At 33.0% G+C, this 20,530-nt stretch overlaps 3 protein-coding genes across 4 annotated transcripts; all 3 read left to right on the top strand.

The window, feature by feature from the left end:
* Positions 1–308: 308 nt before the first annotated feature.
* LOC124445835 (sodium/potassium-transporting ATPase subunit beta-1-like) lies at positions 309–3,340 on the top strand. Of its 2 annotated transcripts, none has more exons than XM_046996617.1 (6): positions 309–631; positions 1,281–1,418; positions 2,088–2,174; positions 2,252–2,433; positions 2,536–2,604; positions 2,688–3,340. In XM_046996617.1, the coding sequence occupies exons 1-6, from the start codon at positions 502–504 to the stop codon at positions 2,919–2,921; spliced, it is 840 nt and encodes a 279-aa protein (XP_046852573.1). In that variant the 5' UTR covers positions 309–501; the 3' UTR covers positions 2,922–3,340. The 2 variants fall into 2 exon arrangements, with proteins under 2 accessions (XP_046852573.1, XP_046852574.1); XM_046996618.1 differs by lacking the exon at positions 309–631 and adding an exon at positions 995–1,182.
* A 960-nt stretch (positions 3,341–4,300) lies between these two features.
* LOC124445822 (diacylglycerol kinase delta-like) lies at positions 4,301–17,928 on the top strand. The gene is given in 35 exon segments (XM_046996599.1): positions 4,301–4,740; positions 5,760–5,813; positions 7,532–7,597; positions 7,925–8,005; positions 8,086–8,190; positions 8,463–8,589; positions 8,938–9,050; positions 9,167–9,292; positions 9,414–9,536; positions 9,603–9,668; positions 9,795–9,874; positions 9,958–10,066; positions 10,228–10,367; positions 10,525–10,627; positions 11,281–11,378; positions 11,454–11,550; positions 11,655–11,762; positions 11,877–11,925; positions 11,928–11,960; positions 12,231–12,350; positions 12,881–13,166; positions 13,318–13,428; positions 13,505–13,601; positions 13,752–13,813; positions 13,997–14,042; positions 14,149–14,217; positions 14,284–14,331; positions 14,779–14,910; positions 14,988–15,109; positions 15,353–15,461; positions 15,538–15,639; positions 15,826–15,933; positions 16,057–16,156; positions 16,280–16,419; positions 16,492–17,928. Coding segments are annotated over 35 exon segments (3,642 nt in total). The 5' UTR covers positions 4,301–4,596; the 3' UTR covers positions 16,660–17,928.
* Positions 17,929–18,248: 320 nt separating this feature from the next.
* LOC124445834 lies at positions 18,249–20,456 on the top strand. Its single transcript, XM_046996616.1, is given in 5 exon segments — positions 18,249–18,418; positions 18,900–19,129; positions 19,469–19,544; positions 19,547–19,853; positions 20,113–20,456. Coding segments are annotated over 5 exon segments (900 nt in total). The 5' UTR covers positions 18,249–18,393; the 3' UTR covers positions 20,375–20,456.
* The last annotated feature ends 74 nt before the right edge of the window (positions 20,457–20,530 follow it).

The following is a 20,530-nucleotide window of genomic DNA, read 5'->3' as shown; positions in this document are numbered from 1 at the left end:
ATTATCAATGTATGTTTGTAGCAAGCAAGAACAGGAAAATTAACTTAAACTTGCCCTCACACAAAATCCAACAAAAAACTTCAATGATATTTGAAAAGATTGTGGTGTGGACCAGAAAGGTAGCAGATGGATCAAAAATTTGTAAAAAATGCAACGGCAAATGCTAATGACTTCTAATGACTTGAATAGTATGGCGCAGTTTGGCCTCATACTATTGCGTATTATCTTGCTGCGTATTATCTTGCGCAACATGTTCAAATATTTGAACCCCAACCCAAGTGATGAATTATTCAGTCATTCAGGGTCCTATATTTATCGGTGTTGAATTACTGTTCGTAGTTCCTAGTTCGTAGTTCGTACAACTCACTTGTCTATTTGGTGTTTAGTAAGAATATTAGAAGACTTGTCTGGGCTTTGTGCGCTATACAGCAACCCATATTTAGATTGGAGCTACTTTGTCTCAGTTAATCAGAGAAACAGACGTCAGATCAATTCGAAAATATGGAGGAAAAAAAGAAGCCTACGAAAACTGAAAAGTTGGCGCAGTTGCGTTCCGACTTCGCTAAGTTTCTCTACACAAAGGAAGGTGATCAACCAGCGGTTGTTATGGGTCGTACTGCAAAAAGTTGGGGTAAGGAGTTAAGTTATTTCGCCTTCATCGGCGCTGTTTTATTATCTGTAAGCTTTCCTAATAGAACATAAAAAGGAAAAGCAAATCTGTTCAATAAATGCATTTGATATTATACGATAATAGAATTTGAAAGACCAGAAAATGTGATTTGGCTTATAAGAATATGAAAACTCATAACTGAAAATTAAACCATAAACATAAATAAAACTTTGCTATTGCTCAACATTTATATTAACACAATATAAATCAATACAATGCAACATAAATAATTAATTTGCGCCGTATGCGCTTGCAATGTGGCTCTTGTGCGGTTTGTTGTATCTGTTGCATTGTGGGAATTTGACGTTTCTATTGACGTTTATATTCATACTTTTCGTATACATCTTGTGGTGAACTACATAGTTGGCATAATTTGTACTTTTTTTGAAAAATGGCTGAAAAATCTAAACCAACAACAAAAGAAAAACTTGCAACAACGTATGCAGGTTTTAAACTGTTTATGTACAATAAAGAAACTGGAGAAATAATGGGGCGAACTTCCGAAAGTTGGGGTACGTTGCAGCTGTTGGCAACGAGAGAATAGAAATAATACCTAAAATAATTTTACTTTGTTGTTTTACTGATAGCTTGTTTCAACTTTTTTTTACAGCTAAGATTAATCTGTTTTTCCTGATCTACTATATATGCTTGGCTTCGTTTTTTGCCGCTATGTTTGCCATTGCTTATTCAACTTGGCCAGACATAAAGGATGGGCCAAAATATAACTCGATTCTTTATAACAAGCCACGTAAGTTGACTCCAGTTCAGAAATTGGTTTTCAATTAATATTCTCAAACTTTCTTTCACGTTCTTATTTATGTTAAGGCTGATGGTTCTTTATGAGACTATAATATAGCATTTGAATGTCTATGTTATGATATGAAGTGTTGGTTTAAGTAACTGCCACTTTAATAATTAACTATTTTCTGATGGTTTATTTTTTCATGATGTATATAAACAACATGAATTTTTCATTTCACATGTGCAATTTGATTTCATTTTCCATGTCAAAGATTGCACATTTCATCCTGGATCCTAACACTTCACTGTATTAGTTGAATTTTGCCAGCTGGCTAGTGACGAACAAGTTAATTCTGTCTTTATAAGAATAATAAAATAATAAAGTACTAAAAATTTGACATTCAACTAAATAGCTCTGTAAATTGATGACTGCTCACTTCACAATTGCAAATGATTTAAGTAAAAACAGTTTTTTCCAAAACAAACAATGTTTTAGACAAACCAGTCTGGGTTCAATAACCGTAAAGCCTCATGACCTCAGACCTATTTTTTAAAATATTTTTGGGCATAAAAGTATTTTAACTTTTTGCATTTGAATCCTGAAAATGTTTCTAAAACTGTAATTTGTAATGTACTTTTGCATTTCTGATAAAGCATTATTTTCATCTTCATATAGTACTTTTGGTGTTTCCTGATGGGCGTAGTCCTTGGAAACAATCTGAAATTAGTAATATTAGAAAAAGCTATGATGATTTTTTGGATGGTAAGATTATTTCACTCATGAATGCTTGTACAAATCTCCTCTCTCATTTGAATAAAAAATAATTTACTAAATTGTAGGTTACAATGACACACTATGTTATTTAAAGGATCCGTGCCAACCTAATGATACTTATCGACCAGAGAATGCAGAGAGACAATGTGGTTTTAATTATACTACTTTGGGACCATGTAGCCCTTATTCAAATTCCAACTACGGATATAATGACCAAAGACCATGTTTATATCTTCGTTTGTCAAAGGTTTATTACTCTAAACAATTTTTTGGCTGTTTATTGTTATCACATTCAAGACAAAGCCATTGTAATGCTTGTTAATGGTTTTCTTTTATTATTTAAATGTAGATTTATAACTGGAGTCCAAAACCAAAAAGTGGCAAGTTTGTAGAAATAAGTTGTGAACCTCATAAGGATGTATGTTAATTTCATGTTTTTCTTAAACTATTGCCATTTTGAGTAATCGAGTTTTTGTTATTTGTATAATTTATTCAATTTAGATTAAGTGTTATCCCGATTGCAAGAACGCCTTTCCAATAAGCTTCTGGCCATTTCGAGGAGAGTCACATTTCAGAACACCAATTGTTGCAATCCAGCTTTTCAATCATTCTGAAGCAGTAACAGTCAAATGTAAGGCTGTGGCTCAAAATATTGAACTTAGTGACACATACAAGCATAGAAAAGGTGCTACTGGTAAAATTGAGTTTCGTGTTGTATCAAAACCATCACCTTAATCTACCATACTAAACTTTGACTATTTTACTATGATAGTTTCCTTATTTAAAACATTTTAGTACAATATACATGATTTTTGTTTGAACATTTTTGTCTGATATAATTTGGTGTGTGAAATTAAGTTTGCCATCAGTGATCAGAAGTTATTTAAAATGTACCCAATTTGTAATTTCATCTTTTGTTTTATTAGTATTTTTTGTGTCTATTTTTGCTGTACTTCTTGGTTGTGTAGATTGACTACAAAATTACACTTGTGCCCCAATAAGTTTGACTTAAAGACAGTAATTGCTTCGAATTGCTTACACAGACAATTCTTTATTAGATTAACAAAGTATAGGATGGTGAATTTTTTTATTTATGTTGAGTTTTTGTATTTATTCTTTATGGCAGGTTTATGTCAATAATATTTGTAAACAAACCTTGCTATCCAAATATTATTTTGTTTCCTGCATTTGTTGACACAAATAAAATATAGTGCACTGGATAATTGTCAAATCAAGGTGTTATGCACATCCACAAAAGTCACTGGATATATGACTTTCTGTATGTTACTATTCTGTTTTCAACACTTATCTGTTTTCCTCCTCATATTAGATGTATTGTGTTGTGATTTATTTGAAGCAAATTCCACTCCCAGTGTAAATATGAATTTCTTGAAATGCTGAGTGAAATACTGTATGATGCAACTACATTAGAGAAGTCAGTTCATTGTTAATGTTACGACTTCATTTACCTTGACTAACAAAATAGATGCTTGCCTCTAAAATGTGACTTAAAAGTTAAAACAAATGCACGTTCTCCAAAAATTCAGGCTGGCATTTTTACTTTATGACAGAAATGGAGCTGCACAGGTTATCTATAGAGGGTTCTGCAAGTTGGGGTTAAGGTCAACCATGGGGTCAACAAGCAATAGACCCATGGCAAGGTAACCAATGTCCTTACATAACTCAAGCAGCCAAGCATTTAAATCATTCCGAACTCATTCCCAGTATCCTTGCTTCCAATCTGTTATGAAATAATAAAATAAAAAAATGGCGGAAACAATAGTGACGTAAAGTTGCAGGCACAACCTTTCCTGACTACATGAATGCGTCACCGGAATGATAAGAATGAATTAAACAATGTCAACTTTAGCTCACCTGTGGTCCACACACCACCAAAACACAATATTTAAGCGCGGGATGCAAACAAAAAGCGAAGTCCAAAAAATAAGAAAGCGCTGAATTTATCTGAAAAGTTTTTTGAATCAATATGCATTATTTTAAACCAACCAACTTTGTAGTGTTGAATTATACTACGAAAATCCAGAGAAACATAAGAGAGCAAGACAATTTTTCAATTTTTTGTAGCGGAAACACTTTGACGCAGTACACCCACACGGAATTAACCTTTGCCCATTAAACACACTTGGTGGCAAAGATATTGTCGTGACATCTAATGCGTATGATCATAGACAAGTCATAGCCAGAAACATCCAGCTGGCTAAAGAATAAATATCTTGGTATAAAAGATCACGCATGATCATGTTTTAACGATGATGATGAAGTGCACATGAAATCTTTCTACTCTCTGATTGGTCCTTCCCCCATGAAATAAACATGGCGCAACATTTGCATATTTCGAAACGAATGGCGAGGAATAATATAGTTCCCTAGCAGGAAAGAAAACGGAACGATGATTTCTTTAAAAAAGAAATCTTTCGATCTGCCCACTGATGATAGCATAGAGTGCGATAATTACTCTAGTGACTCAGATTTCGACGAATCGCCAAAACTTTATCGACACCGAAAGCTTACAGCCGAGCGAATGAAGTCGAAGGTACTTTGTGTGTTTATCAATGGACTAGACTGCAATTATATACTCTAAGCAGGTTATCTATGCTCTCCAATTTTGAAAATTACACTTTGTTCCAATTTTTGGCTTGTATAATGTGGTGATTCTCAGATTCTGTCAACACTTTCGTTACCTAATGCATGAGTGAATACTCAAATGTAGCTGAAATGATTATTGAGGAAAAAGATATTCTGTAACTACGCTCTTATAATGACATCTACTGATCCTACCATACAATTATGGATTTCTTGCTCTGTTTAATAACGCCTTGTGCCGACAATTGCATTTTACATTATACCTGAAAGTTTGTAATCTAGTAGTTTTAAGTGAGAACTTGTGTACGTCATATATACTTTGTGAAAGGTATAAGTAAGTGGGATTAAATGTCAAACTTTTAGTACTTAAAATTCATAGTATATAATGGAGTTGGTGGCCGAGTGGATTGAGGATGCATAATTTTTCATGACAAATTTAACGTGTTTTTTTTGTAGGTCTGAGGTACATTTTCTTCGGTAAATACGACAAACCGAATGAGAAACAATTAGCGCACGAAATGTGACAAAAGATGCATTTGCTTGAATTTTTTTCTTTCTTTAAATTGTAAAATTTTTTCCAAAAATGCGAGGCGCCTCGACAGATTTGACAAATGTGCAATGTTTAGTTTTGCTCATTTTCCACTGTTTGAAAAATTTAGTTATTGCCTTTGTTTATACTCATTTTGATGAAAAGCTAGAAATGTACCTGAAATATTATTTTTTCTCCTACGCATTCGTTCAACCACCTGCATGGGGGCGGTTAGGCTCATTATAGATTGCATGAATACTTTACAATAAATGGAACTTGCACAAAATGCATGCCTGAAAAATGTAATTTCTGAAACTCTCCATTCACCATGAAGCAAAGCATACAGCAAAGTTTTTACAATATTTATATGTCTGCACAGAATAATTTATGTTACGAATGTCAGTAAAAATTGTAACCGTACATTTCATTCATCTTAACAGCGCTACATAAAGCAAGGTTTTCTGAGCATGAAGCAAAAAACTGGATCGTTTCAGGTGAGCTTTTATCTTAACAGATCTAAAACTCGATAAAATTTGTTCTTTCGTGCTTGCAGCCATTTGTAGAATGGCAATTTGTCAGGAGCAGCCAGCCAGAATGCTATAATTTGCATATTTTTAATGAAAATTGTAATATCACAGTTTTCTCATTACTCTTAGCTCTCATGTGTAAAATGATAAATTTTTTAATACGTTTGTACTCAACGTACACAAACACCGGGAAAAGCGAAGGGAAAAGGACATTTCCTAGAAGTCAATTCTTCGATGCTTTAGGAAATATGAATAAGCTGTGTTCAAATATATATCATTTCTTTCAATTTTTGACGACACCTGTATTATATTAAATTAGTTAGCCCTCTCTTTTCTCTTTATTATTTAATATTTATGAGGAGGAAATACTATGAAATGAAGTTTTAATTAATGCGTAATATGTAGAAACGTCTAGCGCTCTCGATACTCGAATATAATATTCTGCATCAGCTTAATATGTCTAGTATGTCTTATTTTAATTTGTGCACCTTGATGTATGGCAAATTTTTTTGAAAATCAATAAAATGCTATTTTGTGTTTGAATTGAAGATGTAAGTATGGTATGCAGATATAGTTTTCGTTTGTCATTTTACCTTTTAAACTTTCCCAATTTTATATGTTTGTCTGTGCTCTTCTTTTAATTCGTTCTTATTGGAATAGTTAATGTATAAAAGTTTAAAATGCATCTTTGAAAAATTTGAGAGCCGGAAACGCATAAAATATTATATTCTAACTCGTTAACTTTCGTCCATGATGTCTTGGTGAATTTTTCTTCAGAATTACGGTAGACGGAATTTCTTTCGTCGAACCATCTTTTGACCGAACGTAGGAATGTTTGAGAGTTTGTTGCTATGATTGTTAACTGTATATTGCATCAACGTTAGCGTAAAATTTAAATCATTGCATATGTAAAATTTTAAAAGAATTTTTCTTTTCATTAAAAAGTCTTGTTTGGTTTCTCTTCATGCTACATTTTGTCAACTGTCAAAACATTTTTTCAATCTCTTTGAAAAAAATAGCGTCAACAAAGCTCTGCAAATCATAATTTTGATTTTGAAATCAAAGTACAAATAAAGAAATTTGCATGATTCCTAAATTAAGACATTATGCTTTTTACTTAAAATAAGAAATGGCATGAAAATCACAGAGTGGTAATGACATAGCGAACGAGATAAATTGACGATACAACACTGTCATTTTTTCTGCAATTGCGCTTACGACATTGACTCCTCTACTTATTTGGCTACAAGTACGACTTAAGATATTGACGCCTCTACTTTTTTAAGATATATTTTAATTTTAGCAAAGCATTCGTAATCTCCTTGCATGTGGCAATGGATTTTGAAAATAAGCTAAAATGTTGTTGTGATTTGTAGACGGTTGTTAGGATTAGCTTGAACGTTGCTAAGGGCGTGTTGAACGTTGCTAAGGACGTGTTGAACGTTGCTGGGTTGAGTTAAAAGTTGCTAAAGCGAGTTGAAAGTTGCTAGGGCATGGTGAAGGTTGTTAAAATGAGTTGTGTATTGCCGGGATAAGTTGTTTTAGTGAAGTATGAAATGCTTTCTTTTACCAGTTTATTCCATATGTTGGTAAATTTTCTCTTCTTAATATGATTTAACTAGATTATCAACAAAGGAATTTTTTATATAATGTTAAAGTACACATTTTTGATATTTCTTGTTTAGAAATGGAAGAAGTATTATTTTAAATTACAAGAAAAAAGAAAACTATGCTACGCCAACGAACCCATGGTATTTTTGAGCATTTGCGTGGTTGCTGTGTACGATTTTTCATGAAGTGTCAAAGATTTTCGAAACAAATTTACCATGCTGAATTGTGTTAGAGAGTTGAAAGGGAATTATTATCCCTCCAAGCTATACTACCCGAGCTTTATTTAGCTTTTTACTTGAAGTATTTTTGAAAGACGAGCTCTAAACTATATACATAAAAGTTATAGTCTAAAAGATTAAACTATACATTTTATAGCAACTGCTTTGACTTTTCAACCAACTCAAGACTGGAATCAAAACGACTTTATTATAATTTTTCCCATTTGTTTTCTTGTGTGATTAATTTAGGCTGATATTTTCAATGAAGTTGATATACAGAACTCAAGTATTGCCGAAACCAGTATAAAGAATGTAAATAATAGTTTCTCAGTAAGTAACTCGTTAATGCATGAAAAGAGCCTATCTGCGTGTTCATTTTATGTAATTTAGAAACTCACATTGTGTTTTAGATCATCATGCCATGTCTTACAATTATTTTATGTGGTGATACACGTCGTGAGATGGAGGAATGGATCACAGCATTACGTAATGTTACTCTAAGAAATCAGTCTAATGTAAGTTGGGTTGCTCATGAATACAATTTTATAATCCGTATTTTCACGTTTTGCCCAAATTGATCTGAGAGATCCAGGTAGGAAACGTTCGCCGACTTTACAAGCTTGACCACAATATTTAGACTTTTGTTGCCTGGCTTGTTTGCAGATCGCAGAGTAGTCTATTCTTTGCAGTAATGATTTAATTGATGTTTTCAATTTTGAGGATTGTTTTCGTTATTTTTTGAGCCGTTTTGAGCAATATTTGTTGAATAACGAAAAAATTATTTTAGTCAGATATTCTTGATCGCCTTTCTGATGGCCATAATTGGTATTCATTTTCTCATTATCGACCAACATTTTGTAATGTCTGTGGTGAATTGCTTCCTGGAGTGACATCTAGAGGTCTTTCTTGTGAAGGTATTTATATATATTTAGCCCTCCAGTAAGGTATAATTATAGTAGTACAAGTGAAGTATAAGTATGTTTTATCTTATTACTACTATTTTAGATTTACAACATTGTAGAAAATGTCAAATAACTTAATTTGTCATTACATCAATCATATATAGTCATGCAGTTTATAAATCGATTAAATCATATACATGTAAATAATTTAAAAAGGGTTTCTTGGACTTCACTTTTCTATCGATAACAAAATTAAACGGGGAATAAATATAAAAATGGATTATTACTATAAAAAGAGTTGAATCTTATTAAACGTTGTAGATATTTGTATTTTATAATCAAAAAACTTTTTTCTGTTAGTATGTACGTATACCGTTCATAAACAATGTGCAATACATGTTGAAGACAAATGTAAATGGACTTCAGTCGACACGATGGAAGTAAATGAAAGACTTTGTGACAAAAACGATCCTGTAAGTAATAATTACAAACATATCTATGTGTGCTCTCAAAAAACCTCAGACCTTGTATGGAGAAGGTCTTTACGTTGGCTAGGTGTAAGTCATGAAATTCGTAAATTTTTTTAAAGTTTGCTATGAGCCATCAATGGATGCAGCTTAATCTTCCTCCTGGTTCAAAATGTTTTGTATGTGATCGAACTTGTGGTGGAAAGAAAAAACCTTTAGATAGTAAATGTCTTTGGTGTGGTTTATGTGTGAGTTGTTTTTCTTGTTTACAGTTTTCATTTATTGATACATTTTTAATTCATCAGCAAATGTTATGAGGCATGGTTTTGTTGTCATATTTTATTATAAAATGTCTTTGTAATATTTAAGGTTCATAACTCGTGCGAAAGCTCCAGTATTGCTAGGACGAAGTGTACTTTGGGTGAAAATTATTTATCGATATTACCTCCGACTGCCTTAACTCTTTCTCAGGAGTCGGGAACGATTATGAAGGTAACTTTACTTTATATTTTTTGGAAAACAAACTTATCGCTAAAATTTTATGTCTTATAACTTCAGGCAATGCGCCCGCCTCATGGCAATCCTTTGCTAGTTTTTGTAAATACTAGAAGTGGCGACAATCAGGTGAATAACCAACGAAATTCAACATGTTTTTCCCTATGTCATTGTTTTCCCTATGTCATTGTCATTGTCTTTCGTCAAGATAAAGAAAGTCTTCATTTACATGATTTTGATCTTTACGATTCTCAGGGTGTGAAGTTTCTTCGTAAATTCAAACAATTATTAAATCCAGCTCAGGTGTTTGACTTAAGTTTTGGACCTGCTGCGGGGTATGGTGTTATTTTTCAATGTTTTATTTTGATTTTATGATTTTATTGATTTTTCAGTTAATAGTCTTTTCATGACGTTCTAGTCTCAAATTGTTTCAAAATCTTGATCTCTTTCGAATATTGGTGTGTGGTGGGGACGGATCTGTTGGTTGGGTTATGACAGAGATTGATAAAATGAATTTAATAAAGAAGGTGTTTAACTTCGTCTATTAACTAGTATGGAGATTGTGGAAACTTTCTCAAGACAATTCTTCACTGTTCAATTTTTGGTCATTGTATTTTGTTGCTAGAATTTCTGTATTGTTGTTTGTATTTATGAATGTTTTTACCATTTGTGGAATTATTATTTTTAGTGTCAGATAAGTGTTCTTCCTTTGGGCACTGGTAATGACCTGTCTCGTGTTCTGCGTTGGGGTGCATCTTTTTGCGATGCGAATGGCCTTCCATATTTACTCAAATCTCTTGAAGGAGCAAAGACAGAGATGCTTGATAGGTTAGTGCTGGCGAAGACGCCCTTCCTTACTCAAACTTCAAAATGGCCGAATGAATTTTCAAGCATTTGTAAAATATTGACCACTTTCCAGTTTATCATTTTCATTATGATTATCAGCGATATTGGCAATGATAGTCATCATTGTATAATTGTAAAGGTGGAGCATAATGATTCAAGAAGAAAAACAAGATAAAGAAAATGAGTCTCCTTCCAGAACTTCATCTAGCTATTCTGTGTCTTCTATGACTGAAACATCCTCGGTAAATTATTTGCTCTTCAATGTCGTGAGCAGTGTTAGTTTTGTGGCACGAGTTTCAAGTAGTAAAGAATTACTTTCATTTATTATATGGCAAGCGTCGCTTCCCGCAATATGGCGCGCTCTCATTGGCTCAGAAACATTTTTGCCGTCCATTATTCTCCCTAATGGACCACGGTCCAAAACGCGTATTTTCCATTCAAATGGAAACAAACTTCGTAAAGCAAACAACAAAATGCAAAAATAATGAAACAAAAAACCATTTATGAATGTGAGTCGAAGGAAAAACACTTGGAAAACAGTTCGACTATCTAGACAATGCAATTTGAAACGATTTATTTTTTACTGACAAAAACTAGAAAAATGAAAGCCAACCCGTACAAAACAGCTATGACGAGAAAGAAAGCAAGCTTCGTTTCAGGTCGAATAATGCCATATAATAAGCCTTTTAAAACTCGCTTACTCGGTCTTTACTGAGAAATATTGGACTTTCGTTTTTTTGTACAAAACTCGCCCTACGGGCTCGGTCTGTACAAAAAACTTCGGTCCGATATTTCTCCTTAGAGACCTCGAGCTCGGCGAATAAGGGCTTAGTAACTAACATTTTAATATTTGTCGCAATCGTGCGAGATATATGTGTACAGTGTTCATTTTTAGGTATCGTCGAGTGTCAGCACTTTGGAAAATGATATTGGAAAACATTTGTCGACTATCATGTCTTCAGAAGAAGATACTGAAGTTATATTTTCAGCAAGGTATAAGGTTTCATGCTTACGAGATTTTCTATTTACTGTGGAACATTCAACTTACTACAACACATTTTTCTCTAGAGTGCTTTGCGGCATTGTCAAGAACTTAGTATCAAATGTTGTTGCTGCATCTGAAAATGGAAAAATCCCTGATCAGCCTGATGAGATGAGCAAAAAGGTAAATATTCATAGAACAACAGTAAATACTGAATGCAAACACGATCATTTCGATCATATTTCGTTGTACTTAAAGTTGTTATTTTTGTCACTTTTACGTATTAGTGTAGTGTACTCAACGACAAGTTGGGCCAGTTGCTTCATACACTCGACGTTGAAGCAGAAGCTTCTCAAGAACTTTCCGATAATGAAGATGTATCAGAAGAGTTTAAGGTACTGCATATTAATGAAGATTCTTGCTCAAGATTGGTAATTGCTATAGATTGCGTAGCCGTAGTATGAAGATAGCATAGTCTTAGATAGATGATCAAAACTACGTATTTTAAGGTGTTTGTGCCCAGAGATGCTTTAATGTCCAGAGCAAACAGCTTAAAGAAAGCCTGCGGCAATTAATTGACCACACAGAAAAAGGTAATTAGATGTGTACATTTGCAATATGTCTGTTTATGAGCAAAAAAAAATGCCAACATGAAAATTACATTTCATGAATATTACATTTCATAAATATAAAATATTGTAATAAAAAAATAAACTAGAGTAATAAAAGGACGGAGATATTGGTTTTAATCCATAGATTTGCCAAAGTACGAGGCACAGTTTGTCAATTTCATGTGTGATGTTTAGTTTATTGTATAGCAACGTATTTGCTTTAAATATCTGACCACAAAGTTTATTGTGTAGCTTTGGATGAACAAAATGCACAAACTATTGTTTCCATGGCAACTACAGCAGTATCTGACGCCCAAGCACCTCAAATTGTGACTGAAGAAAATCATTGCGGATATTGTCAGAGTTTATCTGGTATCAATACGAACAAAATTATTATTTTACTTTTTTTCCACTAATAATTAATTAAACCATTAAAAAAAGTGTTTACATACAATTTTATTTGAAGTAAACGAGCAACTGTGACTACAGCAAGTAATGATAGTCCTTTATTTATTATTCGAGGTTAGACTTCATGTTGTACTGTTTTCTGCTATTTGATTGGTTACACGGACGGTCTACCGAACAGTACGACTGCCATGTCGGACCTTTCATTAAAGTAACATAAAACAACATAAAATAATTATATTTGCGATTTGAGCATGAAATATCGTCTTGTATGGATCTTCATCCGAGTAAAATTTCTACCGTACGCACATCGATAATTGCGGGTTAGGATATTCATAAATTCATGTTTTTCCATACTAAGTTTCTTTGAAATCTATTGTTTTATATTGATTATAACATGCGTATATGTATATTACTCCCCCGTCAAATTATCGATCTCAGATCTGCGCGTAGCACTTTGTAAAATAATTTGTTTATCTATTATTGATATGATGTAGATATCATAGAAGGCAGTGGCGACTTAAATACTCCACCAGAGAAATATTCTCCACGTCTTGTTAGTCGAGCCTCACCACAAAGAAGTGAATCTGCTGTAGATGAACAAAAAGTCGAGTCAAAAGCCACTGTTCATTTTCCTGGCACAATTATAGCCAAAACATTTCTTAAAGAAAAAATGAACGAGTCTTATGGTCCTGCCAACTCAATGGTGCATAAGGCTTTGATTGCAAATGCTAACACTTTGTGTGCAGCTGCAAGTCCTGTGCCGGATAACTTTATTAATGTGTAAGTGACAAAACCTTTCAATTTCGTAATCAAAAACACCAAACCTATATACATAATGAAAATGAATATCACATTTAGTGACAGAAACTGGCAATATAGTTAAACATCATCTTTTAATCTGCATCAATTTCTATCTTTCAATTTGCTATAGTGAAGGTTTCACGGAACGATGTGTCATGAATAACTATTTCAGTATTGGGATGGATGCAAAAATTGCGTTGGAATTTCATTTGAAACGCGAGGAAAATCCTGAACAATTTAGGTACGTTAACTTGCCAAGATAATTCTAATGTTAATTTCAAAAAACTGAATCTTTTTGCCTCTTAACGATGAAATAGAAGTCGAAAACTTAACCTAATTCATTACGGTGTTCTTGGTGGAAAAGAATTTGTCCAAGGCTCTTTTAAAAATCTAGATAAACGAGTTCATATCGAGGTAAATATCGACGATGATTTTCTTAATTTCCTGCGGTCTTCGTATTCAGTGCTCTCTTTAAAGAAATATAAATTCTTGGATGTCTATAAAATTTGTATTGCATGTTGTCGTTTGTGCAACTTTAAACAGTAATTTTTTTTTATTTTTTAGGTCGACGGTCACAAACTTCATGTTCCAAGACTACAAGGCATTGTCGTTCTCAACATTCCGAGGTACACACACACACATATGCAGTTTATGAAAGTTGATTTTATGGACATTGATTTTATGACGACACGTTGATTCATTCCGTTGAGCAAAATAAAGGAGTCAACACGTTTACGCAATGCATGTAATCAAGTATTAACGCGTATGCAATTGTAAGAAATAACATGTATTTGTGCATTATTTTTTAGCTACATGAGTGGATCCAACTTTTGGGGATCTTGGAGGGATGATGATGTAAATATGGCAATCAAATTTTTCCTTATAAAGCAATATCTTTTATAGTTTCCAATTTCCCAATGGTCATACACTTTTATGTTATGAAGATTTTTCCTTCATTTAGGGATTCACTACTCCTTCCTTTGATGACAAAATCATTGAAGTCGTCGCAATATTTTCTTGTAGGCAAATGGTAAATAAAGATGTCAGTTTTCTCCTTAGCTATCTTTCTTCGTATTTATAATGTCTTTTATTGAAGGGTGTGGCTAAAGTTTTTGGGGGTATGCCGTATTATAGAATGGCACAGGTAAATAATTGACTTCACTGATTTCTTTCGTATGTACATTGTTTTTGCTCTCATGAGAATTGATGAACAGTTTTCATATATATTTTTATAAGTCGTGTGGTAAAATTCAGAGTTTATTATAAAAGCCTAGAAACTGTATTTTCCAATTGTACAATTGTCCGCTATACAATTATCATTTATAGTGTAAAACCTCTGCGTGCTTCATATGTTGTATAGCGCTGGTTAGCACTGATTGTTTCATTTAGCACAAGTTGTTTTAATGTAAAATAATTCATTGTGCATGACTTACCACAAGAACATATAACACGATTTTACAACAATTTTATTGAAGAACGAAGAGATATGTGGAACATTTTCATAGAATATTTTGTTGTTCTGGCATGTTGTGGAATGACAAACAAAAAATGACACCAAAATTCCATGGTTGATAAATTTAGTTGTATTTAGTGTCGCTCTGTGAAGATTACTATAACTGGTGAATCAATACCAGTTCAGGTAGATGGTGAACCATGGATGCAATCACCTGGAGTTATTAAAATTATACACAAGAACAGAGCTCAGATGTTGGTGCGGGACGCTGTAAGTTCTCTTCAATTGAATGTAGAATTTTTTCTTTCTGCGCGATTACTTATTTTTGAAACTCATGTGTGCATTAGGAATTTGAAACAACTCTAAAGACTTGGACGGAAATTCAGCATGAAAAACATGAGAAAATTTACATGTCAGAAGAAGAAAACATGAAACAAATGGTGTTTTCATTGAGAGCTTTAATAAAATGGTTTGTGAAAGAATTAAGTAAAAAAATTGTTTCCGTGAATTTCTGTAATTTTCTTTATTACAGGAAAAGCATTATATATATTTTTTACTCATGGCATTGACCTTTATCAGCCACCATATCTCTTCATGTTTCTGGTATTCTCTATTCTCAGAATTCAGCGCATTAGCCACATATCAAAACAAAGTTACTTAAGATAAACACTTACTTTTTCTGAGAATACGTAAGTTCATTTTATATTTCTAGCATTCATATGTGTATTTGCCATACATTGATCCATCAACAACTTCTTCCAATGGCGGAAAATCTGGAAATTCAATTAAACAAAGTCTTTCCAGATGACAAACTCGCTGAGGTAAACTAAAGATTTCGCGAGCCTTTATGAAACTTTACTATTTTTAGCAATTTTATACCTAGACTGATTTTTACAGAGTGCATCAAGATTTGATTTATCCGAATTGGTTTCAATGGGAAAATTTTTCGAGGAAAACGTTCGAGAATTCATGGAAACAAAAATCAACGACTTACGTCCGGTACGCGTAACAAAGTATTGAGACGCAATTTGAACCTGAAAGTAGACACATTCACATGTCAATCGTCTGTCGGAATTTGCATGCGGATTATGTGTTTTCATCAATAAATTCCTTCGTTTTTAATCTGTTGGACTTTGAAAAATATTTGGATATCTTTTGTCGGTAACCAAGTTTATTTTCATTTAGCCAATGACACCTGAGTTACGTTATCGTATCAATGAAGACGCAAATTTAACCCGCCATGCAATTAAAAGAGTAATCGAGATTCATGGTCTTTTGTCTCTCAGTGAAGAAGTAAAATATTTCTTGTATAAACAACTAATAAATCTTGCTTCCGAAAATTTATTTAAGGAAAATCATTAGTTTCACCAAATTGTGAAATAAAATTTAACGGAATATTATGCAAATTTCATATAGAATTACAAGTATCCAGTTTCGAAAGGAAAAGGGTTCAGTCTTGGAAGATTAAGAATTTCTAAAAGAGCAGATTTGCCAAAAGCCAACACCGCACCAACAGGTAGTGTAAATTTTATGAAGTGGACACTTGAAAGTTAAGAAGAACATGCAACGAAACCATTTCCAAAATAACCTTTGCACCTACATTGAATGTGTATTGTATTGTAGTTTTTTTTGTATTTAGGAGGTATGATTCAGTTCTGGAGAGTTACGGAGGTGTGTGATTGGTTAATAAGTATTGGTCTGGGTGAATATCAAAAAATATTTAACTCGTTCAATATTGGAGGTAATCGTCTGTTACATCTTGACAAAGAACAACTTAAGGTAGGATTTTCATATCTCAGAACAACAGGCTTTTGATACTAACACATCATTGAGATTAACTTTATTCTTCAGAACATGGGAATAAATAAGCAAGAACATCGAAAGAAGATTCTTCGTTGCATCAAAAATTTATGTGGTGGTTTACCGCCAAATGTTGCATTATCAATTGATAGAACGGAATACGGTCATCGTGTCAAGATGAAAAATCATGAAATTGAGAAAGATTTTGACAGTCATTAGTAAGACAAATGATCTGGTTGTTTATCTTTAAATCAACAGACTCATATCAACTATGAAGCCGATCTCGTTACTTCTAGGAATCATCATGCCGATCTTATCACTTCTAGGAATCATCATGCCGATCTTATTACTTCTAGGAATCATCATGCCGATCTCATTACTTCAAAGAATCAAGTTACGATAAAGCATACCTTTGACGCTGAGTTAATTAAGAGGTCAAAAATTTAGATATTTATTGCATACCTTTTGGAAAAAACAATTTCCACCGCTTGTATGTTGAACTAAATCAATATGCAGCCTGATTATTACTCTTTCACCCGTAAATTCCGTGAATCATTTCTGTGGAAAAACAAAGCTCGCACGGACTTTAATCTTTATTATAACAGCGATTTCTAGTTGATGTTTGTGCTGGTAACAAGCTAAACGACACAAAAACGTAAAAAGTTTTGCACATACAGACTTGCTACGATATTTATACCTTCTAATAGAACTACTGCACACGATGTTTATATGTCATATAGATTTACAATACGAGGTCCCTTTCTAGTAGAGATACAATGCGATATTTATAACCCCCCAGTTAAGGTACTACTATACCATATTTATAATATTTATAACACAATTTCCATGCAACAGAGACATACGATGCGACGTTTTAATAAAGTAAAATCTAAAATCGTAGTATGCGCTTAATTAGCGACGGAAACAACATACAAACATGTTCTTCTTGAGGGGAAGAGATGAAACCATAAAAACAAGTATTTAGCTAATTTTTGAAGGAGGGTGGGGGGTAATGTACAAATTTACAGCTTTATGTCAATCGTTTGCTTCTATACTGTTTTCCTTAGATGTATATGTTCAGAGATGGGTATATACTTGGGGCAAAAATAAATGGTAACATCTTATTCTTCTATATGATATATTGAAATATAATACAAAATATTTAAAAAAAAATTAGGTTGGCAAGACTTTGGAAGTTCGTACATTGTATTGTCAATACGCTATTTTGAAATTAAAATTTAGCAGCTATTTTTTGCCCTACGCTATAGCCACTTCTGCCTGTTGTGTTATAATAATGTTAGAACATAAATTTAAGCTTTTTAATGAGGCGAATTTGCTTTTTAAATAAGATCACTTTGTGCTTAATTATAGTATATATAATTGTGAATTACTTTAGTATTTATTCTGGTGGTAGGCTGGCTATTCCTAACACTTAATCTTATCTGGTATAAAAGATTTTATAAATAAAGCCATTTATAGTTACATATACATTCCTGTATGTAGTCACTTTTATCATCTCTTTCGATTGTTCACGTGCGTTATACGTGTTCACGTGCATTATACGTTATAAGATAACTGAGATAAGACAAATAATCGATTTTGTAATCACGTCAACGTTCATGAAACTGAAAGTGGTTGAATTTTTAGTGTACAGCACAAAAGTGGAAAGACTATGCTATATTCACTTTTATTATAATCCTTTTACCATATTACATTACACATAGTTCTTAAAAACCCTGTGTTTATTAGCTTACAGACATAACCAATCATTTTAAAATCTTTTTGTAACATCCGGAATGGATAGTGTGACATTTTCTTCGGAAAATTTTGTTTTCCTGGAATTTCCCAGTAGATAATTTTAACTGGTAGCTACTATTTAAACAACAGTACAGAAGTCAGAATCAATCGTTCTTCGGTAGAGAGAGCAAGAAGGAAGTCATCATTATTTTCAATATGGCATATTTACTCTTCATAGCAGGTAAAACCAATTTCAATATTATTGAAATGACTTCTTCCTGCTTTACGCATTTTATTGTTACACGTTCGTTTGCAAAATACTTTTAAGCTGCTTGTTTGCGAGGGAGACATCCTGTCTTGATTTTTATGATTTTTTCATGAGCACGACATCAGCAAATTTTATGGTGATTAATTTTATCTAAGACTTGTTTTGAAAAATTTCTTTAAAGATGTTGAATACATTGTGAGTTATCTTTCGATTTTCCTAACTTCTTTCGTACGTTCATCTCCAATTATTTTCATGTCACCATTACACAGTAGCAATCCAACTAGTTTAGCCAAGACTTCGTTTGCTGACAGTTTATTTTGTCAAGCATCCGAGTTGCTTTAGTTAAGTGAAAATCAATCGTGAAGCGACTGATTATCCAATAAACTTCATCAAAACGATTTTTTATTACATATTTCTTTTCATTACATATTGCAATTGACTTTTTTACCTTTAGTTATGTCAAGTGTATTTTTTACATCATGCGCTCAACTTCCTCCTCGTCCTGTGTCATTTATTCCAACGTTGTACGTAACTCCAGCTATTGAGAATCCAAAGCCATTGGAAACATTCATGTACCAAGCCAACATATGTAACACAAGTACTTATCGCAATTTAATGATGATAATCAGAGTTAACATTCCTTCAGGATGGAACCCGAATATTGGAGTTATAGCAAAACTACAGGTTACAAAAAAATTCCGTAAATAATTTCAGATTCGTCTTTAAAACTATGTGCATAAATATCTAAATATTGCATACTTTTACGTAGGGAAGTAAACGATAAATTGTTCCCATGTTAATAATTTAAAAATCTTGACATCTTATTGTGCAAATGGTTTTTAAGTATAGGGTTGTGTAAAATCCGTTTGTTAACATCAAAGTATGAGTAAAATCAAGATTTCCTAAAGTTCTGGTTTATCTTGTGAAGAATACTGAACTAATTCTAGTCATCCAAGTAGGAACTGTAAATGATGACAAAGTCACACGATATTTACTAGAGTATTTTTACTTTCGCGTTTCTAGTTGTGTGACAATCCAACCTGTGCAGCAGTTTTGTGCACCAATTATCCAAATGGAAGATTCAATGGCCAACATAATTGTTCTTTTCCTATAATGAAAGCATGAGTGCCATTTATGTCTCAGTAACTGCAGGCAACGCTCCATATATATCTTGGACTGTCGCTGTGGAATTCATAGAAAAAACCAATCATGTTAAGATGTCACAACGAAAATCGTTGCTTTATGATATATTTGAATATCCTGAGCCAATTGCAATGAACAAAGTGACAAATGCAGATATTAAAATCATGCAACAGATAGTTCCACCAGGAACTCCACATTCTGTCACAACATTGAACAGACAAGATTTCAAATTAGCATTTTGTCCTGATGCTGGAACGACGCAAAGGTTAGGCATTTACTTCAATTTATTAATGAAAAAACACATGACGCACGAGGGTTTGAAAACAGGCATGTTGAAACATAAAGAAACTAAAAACAAGTTTACTTTTGCTAGGCTTATAAAAAAATATTTACTTGCAAGTTGTTTTAAAAATACGGCTCCCGAACCTTTCGAAATTCGAAGAATTGTGACAGTTAAGAAAAAAAGATAGAACTATCGCACGCAATTTGATCTTACAAATAATTTAATTTTATGAATTTTGTAGATATAACATCGATATTATCGTGACCGCAATGGATTCGGTTTCTGCAATGGCAACATACGTCTGCTTACCTCCAGTAGATCCTTCAACAGGATGCACTCCTCAAGATGCAACAAGTTCAGACCCAAGAGGAATAGCTTTAAATGTTGTTACTATTGGTACGGGAACTGGTTCTCTGAGGGATATTTATGTCGCTGTAGTTGGTTGGGGAGATGGTCAACAAATAAATCGTTTCTCCATTGGAGCAACGATCACAAAAAAGTGAACATTGCTTTTTAAATGACAACAAATTTTAGTGTTTTATTTTTGTCATTATTCATGCGATTAAAATGATTTAGTTGAAGCAATTTACGTAGCATTTTATATCTTTACACCAAGGGTAAACCACGCAATGATTTTTGTCGTTCAATTCACAGCAAAG

Source organism: Xenia sp. Carnegie-2017, unplaced genomic scaffold, assembly GCF_021976095.1.
Source record: "Xenia sp. Carnegie-2017 unplaced genomic scaffold, XeniaSp_v1 HiC_scaffold_22, whole genome shotgun sequence".
Lineage (NCBI taxonomy): Eukaryota > Metazoa > Cnidaria > Anthozoa > Malacalcyonacea > Xeniidae > Xenia > Xenia sp. Carnegie-2017.
This window is presented reverse-complemented; position numbering and strand designations above follow the sequence as displayed.